Source organism: Tachyglossus aculeatus, chromosome 21 (assembly GCF_015852505.1).
Source record: "Tachyglossus aculeatus isolate mTacAcu1 chromosome 21, mTacAcu1.pri, whole genome shotgun sequence".
NCBI lineage: Eukaryota > Metazoa > Chordata > Mammalia > Monotremata > Tachyglossidae > Tachyglossus > Tachyglossus aculeatus.
The window spans coordinates 26,076,452-26,094,764 of record NC_052086.1 but is presented as its reverse complement, the minus strand read 5'-3'; the positions used below and the strand labels follow the sequence as shown (position 1 = coordinate 26,094,764).

At 46.3% G+C, this 18,313-nt stretch overlaps 1 protein-coding gene across 1 annotated transcript; it reads left to right on the top strand.

Moving 5' to 3' along the window:
- Nucleotides 1–1,159: 1,159 nt before the first annotated feature.
- EIF2B1 (eukaryotic translation initiation factor 2B subunit alpha) lies at nt 1,160–18,313 on the top strand. The gene is made up of 9 exons (XM_038763670.1): nt 1,160–1,202; nt 7,864–7,965; nt 8,669–8,805; nt 8,939–9,055; nt 10,628–10,740; nt 13,954–14,022; nt 16,597–16,672; nt 17,183–17,308; nt 17,994–18,313. The coding sequence occupies exons 1-9, from the start codon at nt 1,190–1,192 to the stop codon at nt 18,156–18,158; spliced, it is 918 nt and encodes a 305-aa protein (XP_038619598.1). The 5' UTR covers nt 1,160–1,189; the 3' UTR covers nt 18,159–18,313.

Here is an 18,313-nt window from a genome sequence, read left to right as displayed (position 1 = left end):
TGACTGAATGACTGAGTGACCGACTGACCGACCGACTGGCTGACTGAGTGACAGACTGACTGGCTGGCTGAATGACTGACTGAGCGACAGACTGACTGAATGACTGAGTGAGTGACTGAGTGACAGACTGACTGAGTGGCTGACTAACTGATTGACTGAGTGACAGGCTGACTGGCTGACTGAATGACTGAGTGACCGACTGACTGGCTGACTGAGTGACAGACTGACTGGCTGGCTGAATGACTGACTGAGCGATAGACTGACTGAATGACTGAGTGAGTGACTGAGTGACAGACTGACTGAGTGACAGGCTGACTGGCTGACTGAATGACTGAGTGACCGACTGACCGGCTGACTGAGTGACAGACTGACTGGCTGGCTGAATGACTGACTGAGCGACAGACTGACTGAATGACTGAGTGAGTGACTGAGTGACAGACTGACTGAGTGGCTGACTAACTGACTGACTGAGTGACAGGCTGACTGGCTGACTGAATGACTGAGTGACCGACTGACCGGCTGACTGAGTGACAGACTGACTGGCTGGCTGAATGACTGACTGAGCGACAGACTGACTGAATGACTGAGTGAGTGACTGAGTGACAGACTGCCTGAATGGCTGGCTGAGTGAATGACTGAGTGACAGACAGACTGACTGACTGACTGACTGACAGACTGACTGAATGGCTAACTGACTGACTGAGTGACTGACTGGCTGACTGACTGAGCGACAGACTGACTGAATAGCTGACTGAGTGACCGACTGACTGGCTGACTAACTGACTGACTGCCTGAATGGCTGGCTGAGCGACAGACTGACTGACTGGCTGAATGACTGAGCGACAGACTGACTGACCGGCTGACTGAGTGACAGACTGACCGACTGACTGACTAACTGACTGAGTGACAGACTGACTGAATGGCTGACAATGACTGACAGCCGGACCGAAGAAGCCCCCGCGCTCCCCGCCCGGCCCGGCCCTCACCGTCGCAGCTCATGGCGGCGGCGGCGACGGTGTTCTCCCTCAGCGGCGCGCAGGGCGCAGGCCTGCCCCGCCCCCGGCGCCCGGTGATGACGTCGGCCGTGACGTCACCCGCCCCGCTTCTCGCGGGCACAAGATTGTCCCCGTCGGCGCCCCGTCGGCGGCCGCCCGCCGCACTTCCGGCGTCCCCCGTCCCCTCAGTCGCCATGGACGAGAGCGGTGAGTGGGGAAGCGGCGGGGCCCTCACGGGGAAACGAATGAATGAATGAATGAATGAAAGAACCCGGGCTGAGGACCCCGAGGTCGTGGGTTCGAATCCCGCCTCCGCCGCATTCATTCCATCGTATTGATCGAGCGCTTACTGTGTGCGGAGCACTGGACTAAGCGCTGGGGAAGTCCAAGTTGGCAACACATAGAGAGACGGTCCCTACCCGACATCATTCATTCATTCATTCATTCATTCACTCACTCCACCGTAAACGTGGCGTGTGTGCTTTTTACGACGTGTTTCTGGAGGTCACACTTTTGAAAAGGAGTCCATTTGACGCTCTGAAAGCCGGTTGGCCTGGTGGAAAGAGCCCGGGCTTGGGAGTCCAAGGGTGTGGATTCTAATCCTGGCTTCGCCACGTGTCTGCTGTGTGACCTTGGGCAAGTCACTTCCCTTCACTTCTATTACTCTGTTTATTTATTTTACTTGTACATTTCTATCCTACTTATTTTATTTGGTTGGTATGTTTGGTTCTGTTCTCTGACTCCCCCTTTTAGACTGTGAGCCCACTGTTGGGTAGGGACTGTCTCTAGGTGATGCCAATTTGTACAGTACAGTGCTCTGCACATAGTAAGCGCTCAATAAATACGATTGATTGATTGATTGATTCTCTGGGCCTCGGTGACCTCATCTGTAAAGTGGGGATTAAGACTGTGAGCCCCATGCGGGACAGGGACTGTGTACAACCTATAATAATAATAATAATGGCATTTATTAAGCGCTTACTATGTGTAAAGCACTCTTCTAAGCACCTGTATATACGTTTGTACGTATTTATTACTTTATTTTACTTGTACATATCTATTCTATCTATTTTATTTTGTTAATATGTTTGGTTTGTTCTCTGTCTCCCCCTTCTAGACTGTGAGCCCACTGTTGGGTAGGGACTGTCTCTATGTGATGCCAATTTGTACTTCCCAAGCGCGTAGTCCAGTGCTCTGCACATAGTAAGCGCTCAATAAATACGATTGATTGATTGATTGATTCTCTGGGCCTCGGTGACCTCATCTGTAAAGTGGGGATTAAGACTGTGAGCCCCATGCGGGACAGGGACTGTGTACAACCTATAATAATAATAATAATAATGGCATTTATTAAGCGCTTACTATGTGTAAAGCACTCTTCTAAGCACCTGTATATACGTTTGTACATATCTATTACTTTATTTTACTTGTACATATCTATTCTATTTATTTTATTTTGTTAGTGTGTTTGGTTTTGTTCTCTGTCTCCCCCTTTTAGACTGTGAGCCCACTGTTGGGTAGGGACTGTCTCTATATGTTGCCAACCTGTACTTCCCAAGCGCTCAGTACAGTGCTCTGCACACAGTAAGCGCTCAATAAATACGATTGATTGATTGATTGATTCTCTGGGCCTCGGTGACCTCATCTGTAAAGTGGGGATTAAGACTGTGAGCCCCATGCGGGACAGGGACTGTGTACAACCTATAATAATAATAATGGCATTTATTAAGCGCTTACTATGTGTAAAGCACTCTTCTAAGCACCTGTATATACGTTTGTACATATCTATTACTTTATTTTACTTGTACATATCTATTCTATTTATTTTATTTTGTTAGTGTGTTTGGTTTTGTTCTCTGTCTCCCCCTTCTAGACTGTGAGCCCACTGTTGGGTAGGGACTGTCTCTATGTGTTGCCCACTGTTGGGTAGGGACCGTCCCTATATGTTGCCAACTTGGACTTCCCAAGCTCTCAGTCCAGTGCTCTGCACCCAGTAAGCGCTCAATAAATACGACTGATTGGTTGATTACAAGGTGATCAGGTTGTCCCAAGGGGGCGCTCGGTCTTCATCCCCATTTTCCAGATGAGGTAACTGAGGCCCAGAGAAGTGAAGTGACTTCCCCAAGGTCACACAGCTGACAAGTGGCGGAGCTGGGATTTGAACCCATGACCTCTGACTCCAAAGCCCGGGCTCCTGGGTGCGGGAAGCCCAAGTCGGCAACACACAGAGACGGTCCCTACCCAACATTCATTCATTCATTCAACCGTATTTATTGAGCGCTTACTGTGTGCAGAGCACTGGACTAAGCGCTTGGAAAGTCCAAGTTGGCAACACACAGAGACGGTCCCTACCCAACATTCATTCATTCATTCATTCAATCAATCAATCAATCGTATTTATTGAGCGCTTACTGTGTGCAGAGCACTGGGCTAAGCGCTTGGAAAGTCCAAGTTGGCAACACACAGAGACGGTCCCTACCCAACATTCATTCATTCATTCAATCAATCAATCAATCAATCGTATTTATTGAGCACTTACTGTGTGCAGAGCACTGGACTAAGCACTTGGGAAGTACAAGTTGGCAACATCTAGAGACAGTCCCTACCCAACAGTGGGCTCACAGTCTAGAAGGGGGAGACAGACAACAAAACCAAACATACTAACAAAATAAAATAAATAGAATAGATATGGACAACTAAAATAAATAAAGAGTAATAAATATGTACAAATTCATTCATTCATTCACTCCATCGTATTTATTGAGCGCTTCCTGGGTGCGGGAAGTCCAATCAATCAATCATATTTATTGAGCACTTACTGTGTGCAGAGCACTGTACTAAGCGCTTGGGAAGGACAAGGTGGCAACCTAGAGAGACGGTCTCTACCCAACAGTGGGCTCACGCTCTAGAAGGGGGAGACAGAGAACAAAACCAAACATACTAACAAAATAAAATAGAATAGATATGTACAAGTAAAATAAATAAATAGAATAATAAATCTGTACAAACATATATACATCTATACAGGTGCTGTGGGGAAGGGAAGGAGGTAAGATGGGGGGGATGGAGAGGGGGACGAGGGGGAGAGGAAGGAAGGGGCTCAGTCTGGGAAGGCCTCCGGGAGGAGGTGCGCTCTCAGTAGGGCCTTGAAGGGAGTCCAAGTTGGCTTTCCACTGAGCCACGCTGCTTTTTCCAGATGAGGTCACTGAGGCCCGGAGAAGTGAAGGGACTTGCCTAAAGTCACACAGCTGACGTGTTGGGTGGGGACAACCTGATCACCTTGTAACCTCTCCAGCGCTTAGAACAGTGCTTGGCGCATAGTAAGCTCTTAACAAATACCAACGTCATTATTATTATTATTATTCTCTGGGCCTCAGCTACCTCATCTGTAAAACGGGGATGAAGACCTTGAGCCTCCCGTGGGACAACCTCATCACCTTGGAACCTCCCCAGCGCTTAGAACAGTGCTTGGCACATAGTAAGCGCTTAACGGATACCAACATTATTATTATTATTCTCTGGGCCTCAGTTCCCTCATCTGTAAAATGGGGATGAAGACTGTGAGCCCCCCGTGGGACAACCTGATCACCTTGTAACCTCCCCGGCGCTTAGAACAGTGCTTTGTACATAGTAAGAGCTTAATAAATGCCATCATTATTGTAATTATTCCTGTGTGCAGAGCACTGTATTAAGCACTTGAAAAGTTCAATGCTAACCTCCTCACTGTCCCTCGTTCTCGCCCGTCCCGCCGTCGACCCCCGGCCCCCGTCCTCCCCCGGGCCTGGAATGGCCTCCCTCTGCCCATCCGCCAAGCTCGCTCTCTTCCTCCCTTCAAAGCCCTACTGAGAGCTCACCTCCTCCAGGAGGCCTTCCCACACTCAGCCCCCTCCTTCCTCTCCCCACAGCACCTGTATAGATGTTTGTACAGATTTATTACTCTAATTTACTAAAGATGTGTATATAGCAATAGTCCTGTTAATTTGTATTGATGCTATTGATGCCTGTTGACCCGTTTTATTGCCTGTCTCCCTCCTTCTAGACTGTGAGCCCGTTGTTGGGTAGGGATTGCCTCTATCTGTTGCTGAATTATACTTTCCAAGCGCTTAGTACAGTGCTGTGCACACAGTAAGCGCTCAGTAAATACGATTGAGTGAATGAATGAGACAATCCCTGCCCACAACGCATTTACAGTCAATCGTATCTACTGAGCACTTATTGCATGCAGAGCAATCAATCAGCCAATCATATTTATTGAGCGCTTACTGTGTGCAGAGCACTGTACTAAGCGCTTGGGAAGTGCAAGTTGGCAACATATAGAGACATTGTACTAAGCACTCGGGAGAGTACGACTGCAAGCTCATTATGGACAGGGAGCGTGTCTGCTAATTCTGTTGCATGCTCGCGAATGCTTAGTACAGTGCTCTGCACAGAGCAGGCGCTCAATAAATACCATCGATCGATTTCAGAAATACCACAGAGACGGCAGACCCGTTCATTCATTCATTCAATCGTATTTAGTGAGCACTTACTGTGTGCAGAGCACTGGACTAAGCGCTTGGGTAGCACAAGTTGGCAACATGTAGAGACGGTCCCTACCCAACAGCGGGCTCACAGTCTAGAAGGGGGAGACGGAGAACAAAACAAAACGTATTAACAAAATAAAATAAATAGAATAAATATGTACAAGTAAAACAAATAAAATTATTTATTTAATAAATAAATATTAATTTAAATCGTTCCCTGCCCACAGCGAGCTTCCATTGAAGAGGGGGAGTCAGATGTTAATAGAAATGTGACATTAATATAAATATAGACTGGGAGCCCACTGTTGGGTAGGAACTGTCTCTATATGTTGCCAACTTGTACTTCCCAAGCGCTGAGTCCAGTGCTCTGCACATAGTAAGCGCTCAATAAATATGATTGATGATGATGATGACTGTCTCTATATGTTGCCAACTTGTACTTCCCAAGTGCTGAGTCCAGTGTTCTGCACACAGTAAGCGCTCAATAAATACGATTGATTGAGAACAGTGCTTTGCACATAGTAAGCGCTTAATGAATGCCATTATTATTGTTATTATTGATTGATAAATAGATAAATCATTTAACCGTGTCTACTGAGTGCTTACTGGGTGCGGAGCCCTGGACTAAGCACTTGGGAGAGACCGATTCAACGGTAAACAGACTCATTCCCTGCCCTACAACGAGCTTAGAGTCTAATGTGTAATATATCAGGTAAGTATACATACCTAAGTGCTTTGGGGTTGAGTGAGGGGCGAAACTCCGACCGACAATGTAGGGACCAGGCGGTGGCTGGAGGAGGAGGAGGTGGCGGATGCCATCGGGAGATCTGGCTGATTTGGCCCCCAAATACAATGGTGAAAACCAATCAGTATTTATCGAGGGCTTGCTATGCGCAGAACACTGCACTGAGCGCTTGGGAGAGTCCAGTAGAACGGAAAATGAACTGAAAAGGCTCCGAGGAGCAGGTGGCGGATGCCATCGGGAGATCTGGCTGACTTGGCCCCCAAATACAACGGTGAAAACCAATATCAGTAGTATTTATCGAGGGCTTGCTATGCGCAGAACACTGCACTGAGCGCTGGGGAGAGTACAGCAGAACAGAAAATGAACTGAAAAGGCTCCGAGGAGGAGGTGGCGGATGCCATCGGGAGATCTGGCTGATTTGTCCCCCAAATACAGCGGTGAAAACCAATATCAGTAGTATTTATCAAGGGCTTTCTATGCGCAGAACACTGCACTGAGCGCTGGGGAGAGTCCAGCAGAACAGAAAATGAACTGAAAAGGCTCCGAGGAGGAGGTGGCGGATGCCATCGGGAGATCTCGCTGACTTGGCCCCCAAATACAACGGTGAAAACCAATCAGTAGTATTTATCGAGGGCTTGCTATGCGCAGAACACTGCACTGAGCGCTGGGGAGAGTCCAGCAGAACAGAAAATGAACTGAAAAGGCTCCGAGGAGGAGGTGGCGGATGCCATCGGGAGATCTGGCTGATTTGTCCCCCAAATACAGCGGTGAAAACCAATATCAGTAGTATTTATCGGGGGCTTGCTATACGCAGAACACTGCACTGAGCGCTGGGGAGAGTCCAGCAGAACAGAAAATGAACTGAAAAGGCTCCGAGGAGGAGGTGGCGGATGCTATCGGGAGATCTGGCTGATTTGGCCCCCAAATACAACGGTGAAAACCAATATCAGTAGTATTTATCGAGGGCTTGCTATGCGCAGAACACTGCACTGAGCGCTTGGGAGAGTCCAGCAGAACAGAAAATGAACTGAAAAGGCTCCGAGGAGGAGGTGGCGGATGCCATCGGGAGATCTGGCTGACTTGGCCCCCAAATACAACGGTGAAAACCAATATCAGTAGTATTTATCGAGGGCTTGCTATGCGCAGAACACTGCACTGAGCGCTTGGGAGAGTCCAGTAGAACAGAAAATGAACTGAAAAGGCTCCTTAGAGGTTATCTGGCCTCTTCTCCCGTCCAGCAGGCTGTATCTGTCCCTTCTGTGTCCAAAACCTTCCAGAATATTCAAGTCCACACAGCCCTCACGTGGTCGCCCAGCAGGCCGTCTACCCTTCCAGCCAGTCAGCCAGCAAAAAGTTTTCTGTTCACACCCAAAAACCATTCCCGTACTCCTGTTTTCCCCACCAGCCCCATCCTCCAGGCTGAATACGCGCTGAAAGCTTCGTCAGTCTAAATCCCGTGCGGAAAACCTGACCGCCGCTCCATCCGGCATTGGATCCGTGCAAATGCCCTCAACCGACGGCCAGCCTTAGAATAAAAAATGCGCCGTATGGTCATCGTGTGTAATTAATCCTAATAATTTTATCCTTGCCTTTTTCCCAGAGTTAATCGAATACTTCAAATCCCAAATGAAAGAAGATCCCGATGTTGCCTCTGCTGTGGCTGCCATTCGGACTTTATTGGAGTTTTTGAAGCGAGACAAAGGTAAAGAATCCTTTAAACCACACTGACTCCTGTTCTCTAATACTGGGGCCGCAGCCGGCGGGGAAAGACTGATTACCAAGTAGGGTGTGGCGTGCAGGTCTTTCAGCCCTGAATCCAGATGTGTTTGGCTGTGTTTCTTAATCTCCCTTAGCGCTTGATTCTGGAAAATAAAGCGTCTTTCTGCTTTCTTTGGAAAAAGTGCAGCATCACTGTGAAAAGTCGTCTTATTTTTGGAGGCTAAGGGAATGTGATTTGAGTCAGAATTTGATTATTTCATACCAGAAAACACATCCGGTTTATAATCCCGGGGCGAGTATGGGGCCTCAAATAAATAATTTGGCCCAGTTTGCGGAACGTTACCTCATCTGTAAAATGGGGATTAAGACTGTGACCCCAATATGGGACAACTTGATCACCTTGTATCCACCCCCAGCGCTTAGAACAGTGCTCCGCACGTAGTAAGCGCTTAACAAATGCCATCATTATTATTATTATTATCGTGTGTATTATAGCAAAGTTCAGATGGGTGTGGGCTTTCCAAATCTGTCGTGGCTAATTTTTAGAGGTGGAGTCTTGTTGCTCCTGAAAAATTAAGCCATTTTACTTCTGGGGGCTTGAATGAGAAAATGAACACTGATCAGTTTTATAAAATTTGAGGGTCACACATATATAAAGTCTGATTTTTCCCTTTTGGTCTTTTCAGGAGAGACCATTCAAGGCTTGAGAGCGAATCTGACCAACGCCATCGAAACCCTGTGTGGCGTTGACTCTTCTGTGGCAGTCTCCTCAGGCGGGGAACTCTTCCTGCGATTCATCAGCCTCACCTCCCTGGAATATTCTGTAGGTCGCTTCTGATGAAAGCCAGATTTCTTTCTTGTCTCTCTTCTTGACGCCAAAGAAAGATCCCCCGCCACCCGTGCCCGTTGCTTGGATTTTCCTCCCTCCTTCTCTAACTCCCTCACTTTTTACCTAGGAATACTCCAAGTGTAAAACGATCATGATCGAGAGGGGGGAACTCTTCCTCAGGAGAATATCGGGCTCGAGAAGTAAAATCGCAGAGCTGTGTCACCCTTTCGTCAAAGATGGAGCCGTAAGTAAGCCTCGCTCAGACGCAGCAGCCGATGCCACGAGGAAAGTGGGCTAAAGTAGAATGTCAAATGAACCTCATCACCCGTAGCTTTGACTTATATTTGTCTGTTTCCTGCCTGACTGATAGTGCTCTTAAATACGAAAGGACTATTACAGAACAATCACTGAGAGATTTAGTAGCCGGAAAGATTTTAGCTTTGTGAAGTTGGGATGGTCAATGACAGAGCCGCCGGTTGAGCAGGTCTCCCGGGAAAAGGTGGTAAAACTTTTATTGCCCCCACCCCAGTGAACATTTCCATTTAGACTACAGATGCACGCTCTAATCCTAAAATAGTTTGTTTACGTTTTGCCCTTTAAAACATATTTCTGCCCTCTCCTCTTTGAAGTGCCTCGGTTGTTATGGGGAAAAAGTGGATGGGGAAACTGGGATGAAGCAAAGTCTTCCCAAGCTCCCGTCCCTCCCTTACCTTAGAGGTGGAGTTTCCACGATGCCAAACTCATCCCACTGTCCTTTTCCTTTAGTACCTACCTCGTAACCGTGGGTAAGAATTATTTTGCACAGCCAAGTCTGCCTGCTGCGTCGATGCTGTCATTTTAGATTGTAAAATCCCAGAGAGGAGGGTGCATGTCGGTTGTTTTACCTTTTTTTAGCCTCACGCCCATAATGGTGCTTCAGAAGTGCTACAGATAGTCAGTGGTATTTATTGAGCGCTTATTGCGTGCGGAGCACTGTACTAAGCACTTGGGAGAGTACAATATAACAGAGTTGGAAGGCCCATTCCCTGCCCACAGAGAGCTTAAAGTCTAGAGGATAATAAAGACCGAAAAGCGTAGTCGTAACATAAACCACACAAGGGCCTAACGTAGCTTTACAAATAAAGCTACATTTTTGAGAAGCAGTACAACCTAGTGGATAGAGCCCGGGACTAGGCGTTCTAGTCCTGGCTCTGCCACTTGTCTGCTGTGTGACCTGGGGCAAGTCACTTAACTTCTCTGTACCTGTTACCTCATCTGGAAAATGGGGATTAAAACTGGGAGCACCAGGTGGGACATGGACTGTATCCGACCGATTAGCTTGTATCTACCCCAGTGTTTAGTACCGTGCCTGACACAGAGTAAGGGCTTAACTAATAATAATAATAACCGTCCAAGGTAGGAATTTATGCTAAGCAAAGAAGAGAAAAATGTCCCTCTTGGAAGGAAAGGGCAGCCCCACCCAAGGTGTTTTGGCCAGCGAATCCTTTATAGTTGATTATCAAGCTATTGTACCGTTCTTTCCCTTTATAGTCGATTATGAAGCTATTGTACCGTTCTTTCCCTTTATAGTCGATTATGAAGCTATTGTATCGTTCTTTCCCAAGTGCCAAAGTGAGCACTCGATAAATACCATCGACTGATGAAGCTTTTGGTGGCTTCATCCTAAATGTCCAGTTTACAGGGGATTAGATGTCTCTGGCAGGAAAACACCAATCAGCACTAATATGTTACCTCGGACAGAGTAGAAATTGCAACCGAACGAATCTCCCACAGCAGCCGGACGAATTAAGCGTGAAATATTTTCTGCTTCCTCCAGAGGATCTTAACTCACGCCTACTCAAGAGTGGTCCTGCGGGTCCTGGAAGCCGCGAGCGCAGCCAAGAAGCGTTTCAGTGTGTATATTACCGAATCACAGCCAGACTTATCCGGGCAAGTATCTGTCCCCTCCGCCGTGCCGCTAAGAATCGTCACACTGGCACGTGGCACCTTTGATGAGAATCCCAAGTGAAGGGGCAAGATGCCCCCGTCCCGTGCCCCCGGACAACGGCCTGGTCCCGCTGCTCCAGGGTTGGAGAAGGGTGAAAGCCTAGAGGCCAAGGAAGCCGCATGGCCGAATGAAATGAACACAGGCCAGGGAGAATCAATCAATCAATCGTATTTATTGAGCACTTACTGTGTGCAGAGCACTGTACTAAGCGCTTGGGAAGTCCAAGTTGGCAACATATAGAGACGGTCCCTACCCAACAGTGGGCTCACAGTCTAAAAGGGGGAGGCAGACAACAAAACTGGCTTCTAATCCTGGCTCTATCACTCACTGGCTGTGTGGCCTTGGGCAAGTCACTCTACTTCCCTGGGCCTCAGTTCCCTCATTATTATTACGAGAGGCGGGGTGGCCTGGTGGAAAGAGCACCGGTGTGGGAGACAGAGAATGTGGGTTCTAATCCCGACTCCGCCACTTGTCTGCTGTGTGACCTTGGGCAAGTCACTTTACTTCTCAGTTCCCTCATCTGGAAAATGGGGATTTAGAGGGTGAGCCCTGTGTGGGATGGGGATTTTCCTGATTATTTGGTAACAATAATAATAATAATGGTGGCATTTATTAAGCGCTTACTATGTGCAAAGCACTGTTCTAAGCGCTGGAGGGATACAAGGTCATGAGGTTGTCCCACGTGGGGCTCACAGTCTTCATCCCCATTTTACAGATGAGGGAACTGAGGCCCAGAGAAGTGAAGTGACTTGCCCAAAGTCACCCAGCTGACAAGTGGCGGAGCCGGGATTGGAACCCATGACCTCTGATTCCAAAGCCCGGGCTCTTTTCCACTGAGCCACGCTGCTTCTGCTGCTTGTACTTACCCCAGTGCTTAGAACGGTGTCTGGCATGTAGCACTTAACAAATACCGTTATTTTTATTGTTCTTATTATGAGAAGCAGCGTGGCCTAGTGGAAAGAGCACGGGTTTGGGAGTCAGGGAATGTGGGTTCTAATCCCGACTCCATCAATCAATCAGTCGTATTTATTGAGCGCTTACTGTGTGCAGAGCACTGTACTAAGCGCTTAGTCTCGTCATCATCACTTGTCCGCTGTGTGACCGTGGGCGAGCCACTTCAGTTACCTCATCTGCGAAATGGGGATTAAGACGGTGAGCCCCACGTGGGACAACCTGATTACCTCGTGTCTCCCCCAGCGCTTAGAACAGTGCTGGGCACGTAGTAAGCGCTTAAAAAAAAAATCCCATCATTATTATTAATAAGAAGTAGCTGCAGGGCTGCATGGTAACTAGTGCAGCACCTGAAACTCGTTCATCAGCTTAGGAAAGACCAGCTAGAAAGCGGGGATGAGGGGGAAGGAAAGCAGACAAACCCAGATTAGATGGAAGGGAGGAAAAAGAAGCAAAAGTGATGAAAGTTGGAAAGAGTCGAGGGGTGAAAAACGTCAGAGGCAGAAAGGAGTGGAAAACAGACCTGAGGTGACTCCCGCCCCGCCATCACGCAATCAATCAATCAATCGTATTTATTGACCACTTACTGTGTGCAGAGCACTGTACTAAGCACTTGGGAAGTACAAGCTGGCAACATATAGAGACGGTCCCTACCCAACAGTGGGCTCACAGTCTAGAAGGGGGAGACAGAGAACAATAGAGGAATGAGAGAGTCATTCATTCAATCATATTTATTGAGCGCTTACTGTGTGCAGAGCACTGTACTAAGTGCTTGGGAAATACACGTTAATGAATGAATGACTAAGAGGAGAACCAGGAGAGGACGGAGTCTGTGAAGCCAAGGTTGGATAGTGTGTTGAGGGTTTTACTCGTACATATTTACTATTCTATTTATTTTGTTAATGATGTGCATTTAGCTTTAATTCTGTTTGCTGTGACAACTTGACACCTGTCCACATGTTTTGTTTTCTTGTCTGTCTCCCCCTTCTAGACAGTGAGCCCGCTATCGGGTAGGGACCGTCTCTATATGTTGCCAACCCGTACTTCCCAAGCGCTTAGTACAGTGCTCTGCACACAGTAAGCGCTCAATAAATACGTTGAATGAATGAATGAGGAGGGGGTGATCCACAGTGTCAAAGGCAGTCACGGAAAGGGCAGAGGAAGAACTGAGAAAGAAATTTGGTTCTAAAATTAAATAACAGGTAGTTGGTCCAGGAGTATAAGGGCTATCAATGGTGGCCAAAAGATGTTCCTTGAAACATGCACGCTTGCATTATTCCATCTGATTAAAGTATAGCAAAAGGCGGCTTCAGTTTCCTATTTTTATTATATCGTGTGTCGGTACTTTATTCTAACCCCCAAAGAAACCATAAATGGTGACCGCAGATCACGCGGAAGAGCTTATTAAATGCTTAGCTCTTGCCAAGAATGTTTATAGACTTCACTTAGGTGTGATGCTGATAAATATAATAATAATAATAATAATAATAATAATAATGGCATTTATTAAGCGCTTACTATGTGCAGAGCACTGTTCTAAGCGCTGGGGAATTTACAAGGTGATCAGGTTGTCCCACGTGGGGCTCAGTCTTCATCCCCATTTTACAGATGAGGGAACTGAGGCCCAGAGAAGTTAAGTGACTTGCCCAATGTCACACAGCTGACGAGTGGTGGAGCCGGGATTTGAACCCATGACCTCTGACTCCAAAGCCCGTGCTTTTTCCACTGAGCCACACTGCTTCTCTAATATCTAGCATCCAACGTGCAGTTCCGCTCGATAATACATATTTGTACATACATATTGTATGTACATATTTGTACATACATACATAATGCATATTTGTACATATTTATTACTCAATTTATTTTACTTGTACATATCTATTCTATTTATTTTATTTTGTTAATATGCTTGGTTTTCTTCTCTGTCTCCACCTTCTAGACTGTGAGCCCACTGTTGGGTAGGGACCGTCTCTATATGTTGCCAACTTGTACTTCCCAAGCGCTTAGTACAGTGCTCTGCACACAGTAAGCGCTCAATAAATACGATTGATTGATTGATTGATAATAAGCAAAGCTGGAGAAGGGCTTGCCCTTCGAACCCACTTGAGGCTCAGCCAACTGCAGTCCTCTTCTAAACTGCCAGCGTGTCGCGGGCGTTTCATTCGAGTTGCTTTTTGTAACCCTCAGAATGTTATTGGCAGGAAGAAAATGGCAAATGCCCTCAGAAACCTCAATGTCCCAGTGACTGTGGTTCTGGATGCCGCCGTTGGGTAAGTTCACGATTTTGCCCGTTGTTGACCCGGGTTTCGGTGCCCCTTCAGGGATTTGTTTTGAGCAGCATTCCAGCGCTTGAAAACTGAGCATTCGTCGGGTTACGCGTCAACCTAAATGTAGCTCCTCGTCCTGGCTGCTAGATACTTGAAACTGGCAGGCAACCGCGTGCTTTTTGTGCCCGGCAGTATACTCGGAAATCTGGCGAAGCAAAAAGGGGGAAGTGTCAGTTATAAAACAGAGTGTCCCATTTTACAATGAAGTAGAGTCAGCCCTCCCCTAACAAGGGTGTTCACCGGGCATTTTGGGTTGAATGGCGTCTGGCAAGGCCGGCGTGCTGTATCACAGATTTTTCTTAATAACACGAAGGTCTTCAAGAATGTAACCTCTGTCCTATATGAGAACCAATGTTTTTTCAGCGGGCTGCATCACAGATTTTTCTTAACACAAAGGTCTTCAAGAATGTAACCTCTGTCCTATATGAGAACCAATGTTTTTTCAGCGGGCTGCATCACAGATTTTTCTTAAGAACACAAAGGTCTTCAGGAATGTAACCTCTGTCCTATATGAGAACCAATGTTTTTTCAGCATGCTGCATCACAGATTTTTCTTAACACAAAGGTCTTCAAGAATGTAACCTCTGTCCTATATGAGAACCAATGTTTTTTCAGCGTGCTGCATCACAGATTTTTCTTAACAACACAAAGGTCTTCAGGAATGTAACCTCTGTCCTATATGAGAACCAATGTTTTTTCAGCGGGCTGCATCACAGATTTTTCTTAACAACACGAAGGTCTTCAAGAATGTAACTTCTGTCCTATATGAGAACCAATGTTTTTTCAGCATGCTGCATCACAGATTTTTCTTAACAACACAAAGGTCTTCAAGAATGTAACCTCTGTCCTATATGAGAACCAATGTTTTTTCAGCGTACTGCATCACAGATTTTTCTTAATAACACAAAGGTCTTCAAGAATGTAACCTCTGTCCTATATGAGAACCAATGTTTTTTCAGCGGGCTGCATCACAGATTTTTCTTAATAACACGAAGGTCTTCAGGAATGTAACCTCTGTCCTATATGAGAACCAATGTTTTTTCAGCGTGCTGCATCACAGATTTTTCTTAACAACACAAAGGTCTTCAGGAATGTAACCTCTGTCCTATATGAGAACCAATGTTTTTTCAGCGGGCTGCATCACAGATTTTTCTTAACAACACAAAGGTCTTCAAGAATGTAACCTCTGTCCTATATGAGAACCAATGTTTTTTCAGCGGGCTGCATCACAGATTTTTCTTAACAACACAAAGGTCTTCAAGAATGTAACCTCTGTCCTATATGAGAACCAATGTTTTTTCAGCGGGCTGCATCACAGATTTTTCTTAACAACACAAAGGTCTTCAAGAATGTAACCTCTGTCCTATATGAGAACCAATGTTTTTTCAGCGGGCTGCATCACAGATTTTTCTTAAGAACACAAAGGTCTTCAGGAATGTAACCTCTGTCCTATATGAGAACCAATGTTTTTTCAGCGGGCTGCATCACAGATTTTTCTTAAGAACACAGAGGTCTTCAGGAATGTAACCTCTGTCCTATATGAGAACCAATGTTTTTTCAGCGTGCTGTATCACAGATTTTTCTTAACAATACAAAGGTCTTCAAGAATGTAACCTCTGTCCTATATGAGAACCAATGTTTTTTCAGCATGCTGCATCACAGATTTTTCTTAATAACACAAAGGTCTTCAAGAATGTAACCTCTGTCCTATATGAGAACCAATGTTTTTTCAGCGTGCTGTATCACAGATTTTTCTTAACACAAAGGTCCTCAGGAATGTAACCTCTGTCCTATATGAGAACCAGTGTTTTTTCAGTGAGATTCTGGGTGGGAGATAAAAAGAACCCACCACATGGTTGTCTCTCACCTTATTTCAAAAATGGGAAACATCATTAGGCCCAGAATCGTAACGGTTCTTTCAGATTGTTTTGTCGTGAATAGCGTGTTTTGCCTCACTTGTGCTATGTAGTTTGCTCTCCTCTGAGCCCAAGCCTCGCAGTTGAGGTGTGGAATCCAAGTATGGGACATTTTGACGAGAGCCCACTGTTGGGTAGGGACTGTCTCTATATGTTGCCAACTTGTACTTCCCAAGCGCTTAGTACAGTGCTCTGCACACAGTAAGCGCTCAATAAATATGATTGATTGATTCGGAGTGCTTTGAAAAGCATCGATTTAGAGGATACAATGAAAACGTGGGGTTACCCTTTTCCAACGACACTTGACTGGCCTTGTTCAGCTGACGCAGTGGCTGAAAAGGGATTGTATTGATGATGATGGCATTTATTAAGCACTTACCATGTGCAAAGCACTGTTCTAAGCGCTGGGGAGGTTACAAGGTGAGCGTTGAGGGTTTTAAACTCTTCAGAAAGAAGGTATTTTATAGGCCCGGGGAAGGACTCTTATTAAGAAAAACAAAATGTTCATTTGCAAATCAATGCTGGAGCTTCCTTTAAGAGTCAGGCCACTAATTGGCGTTCACTGTATCATAAACCAGTTGAAAAACCTTTTTTTGAACAGATACATCATGGAAAAAGTGGACCTTGTCATAGTTGGTGCAGAAGGGGTTGTTGAAAACGGAGGTATCATTAACAAGGTAATGGAAGATTTTTGGATGTTTCCATCCCCTAAGCAGAGTATCTTGGGCACCTTGGGGAGCATATTGCTTGCTGACAGATCGTCGACCGTTCTCGTTGACAGCGAGTTGGGGTCTGGGGAACGGAAAGAGCAACACGTTAGGGGCTCCGGTCCCAGCTCTGTCTCTGCCCTGCCGAATGACCTTAAGGACAAATCATTCAGTCTCTCGTGTGTTTCAAGTTCTTCTTCTCTAAAATACCTCATGAGGACGTCATTAGAATAGGAGGTAATTGGCAAAACACGGAGGGCGTTGGCGAAGAGTGAGGCCCAGGGCAGCCATCTCGAGTCCCTGGGCCAATACAGCGACCAGTTTTCTTCCGTTCATATTGAGAGAGGAACCTCGGTCGTCATCACCTTCCACATTTATTGTGCGCAGAGCTCCTCACCAGCTGCTTGGGAGCCAAGAAAAAAATAAAGACACAGCTACCCCGCCTCGGTTTTTGAACTTATTCACTTTCTGTCTCCGTAGATCGGAACCAATCAGATGGCAGTTTGTGCCAAAGCACAAAATAAACCTTTCTATGTAGTGGCAGAAAGCTTCAAGTTCGTTCGACTCTTCCCTCTTAATCAGCAGGACGTCCCAGACAAATTCAAGGTAAGAGATTTAAATTCATCCATTCATTCGATCGTATTTATTGAGCGCCTACTGTGTGCAGAGCACTGTACTAAGCACTTGGGAAGTACAAGTTTGCAACAGATAGAGATGGTCCCTACCCAACAGTGGGCTCACAGTCTAGAAGATTTAAATGGATAAAGAAGGTAATCCCTTGTTTCCTGTCTAATGATAATAATCATAATAACGATGGTATTGTTTATTTTACCCGAGTCCGTTGCAAGGGTCCCCTATGTCCTATTTTTATAGCATCCACCGTCCCCAAAAGGGCGATGTCAGATACAGCAGTACATCATCACCGCCTGTTTTTTCCAACCGTGAACACACCCAGCTCAATCCACAGGTGTGGGTAGGTCGGAGGCACTCTGGGAAGCTATATATCCTAGCTGATTTGGTTCCTCGCTCCATATTAATAATAAAAATAATCCCTCTTCCCATCAGGACCACCTCTTGACCCCCTGGAAAACTGAGAGGTTTAGAGGCTAAACCTAAATTGTCAAGAGAAGCCATAGGAATATACTACAGAGGAGGCTTTCCTGACAAAGTCAGCCTGTTCGCAAGAGGAGCCCGGGGTTTCTGAACTCTGCCTGTGGACAGAGCTGTTGGTTCTTCTTGTTGTAACAATCAGGAATGGCAGCAAAACTAACCCTTTTTTTTGGTCCCCCAGTACAAAGCAGATACGCTGAAGTCATTGAAAACCGGGAAAGACCTCAAAGAGGAGCATCCGTGGATCGACTACACTTCCCCCTCACTGATAACGTTACTGTTTACAGACCTCGGGGTATTAACACCCTCAGCGGTTAGTGACGAACTGATCAAACTTTACCTCTAACTGGTGGATTCTCTTTCAACCTCCAACGTGGGCAGGGTCACCGACCAGTCAACCCCTTTCACCGCCATGGCCACGTTTAACATTTTCAAGCTGTGCAAATTAAGCAGATAAAGGGACAGCTCCTCGAAACTCCCCTGTTTGGGGGTTCATTTGGC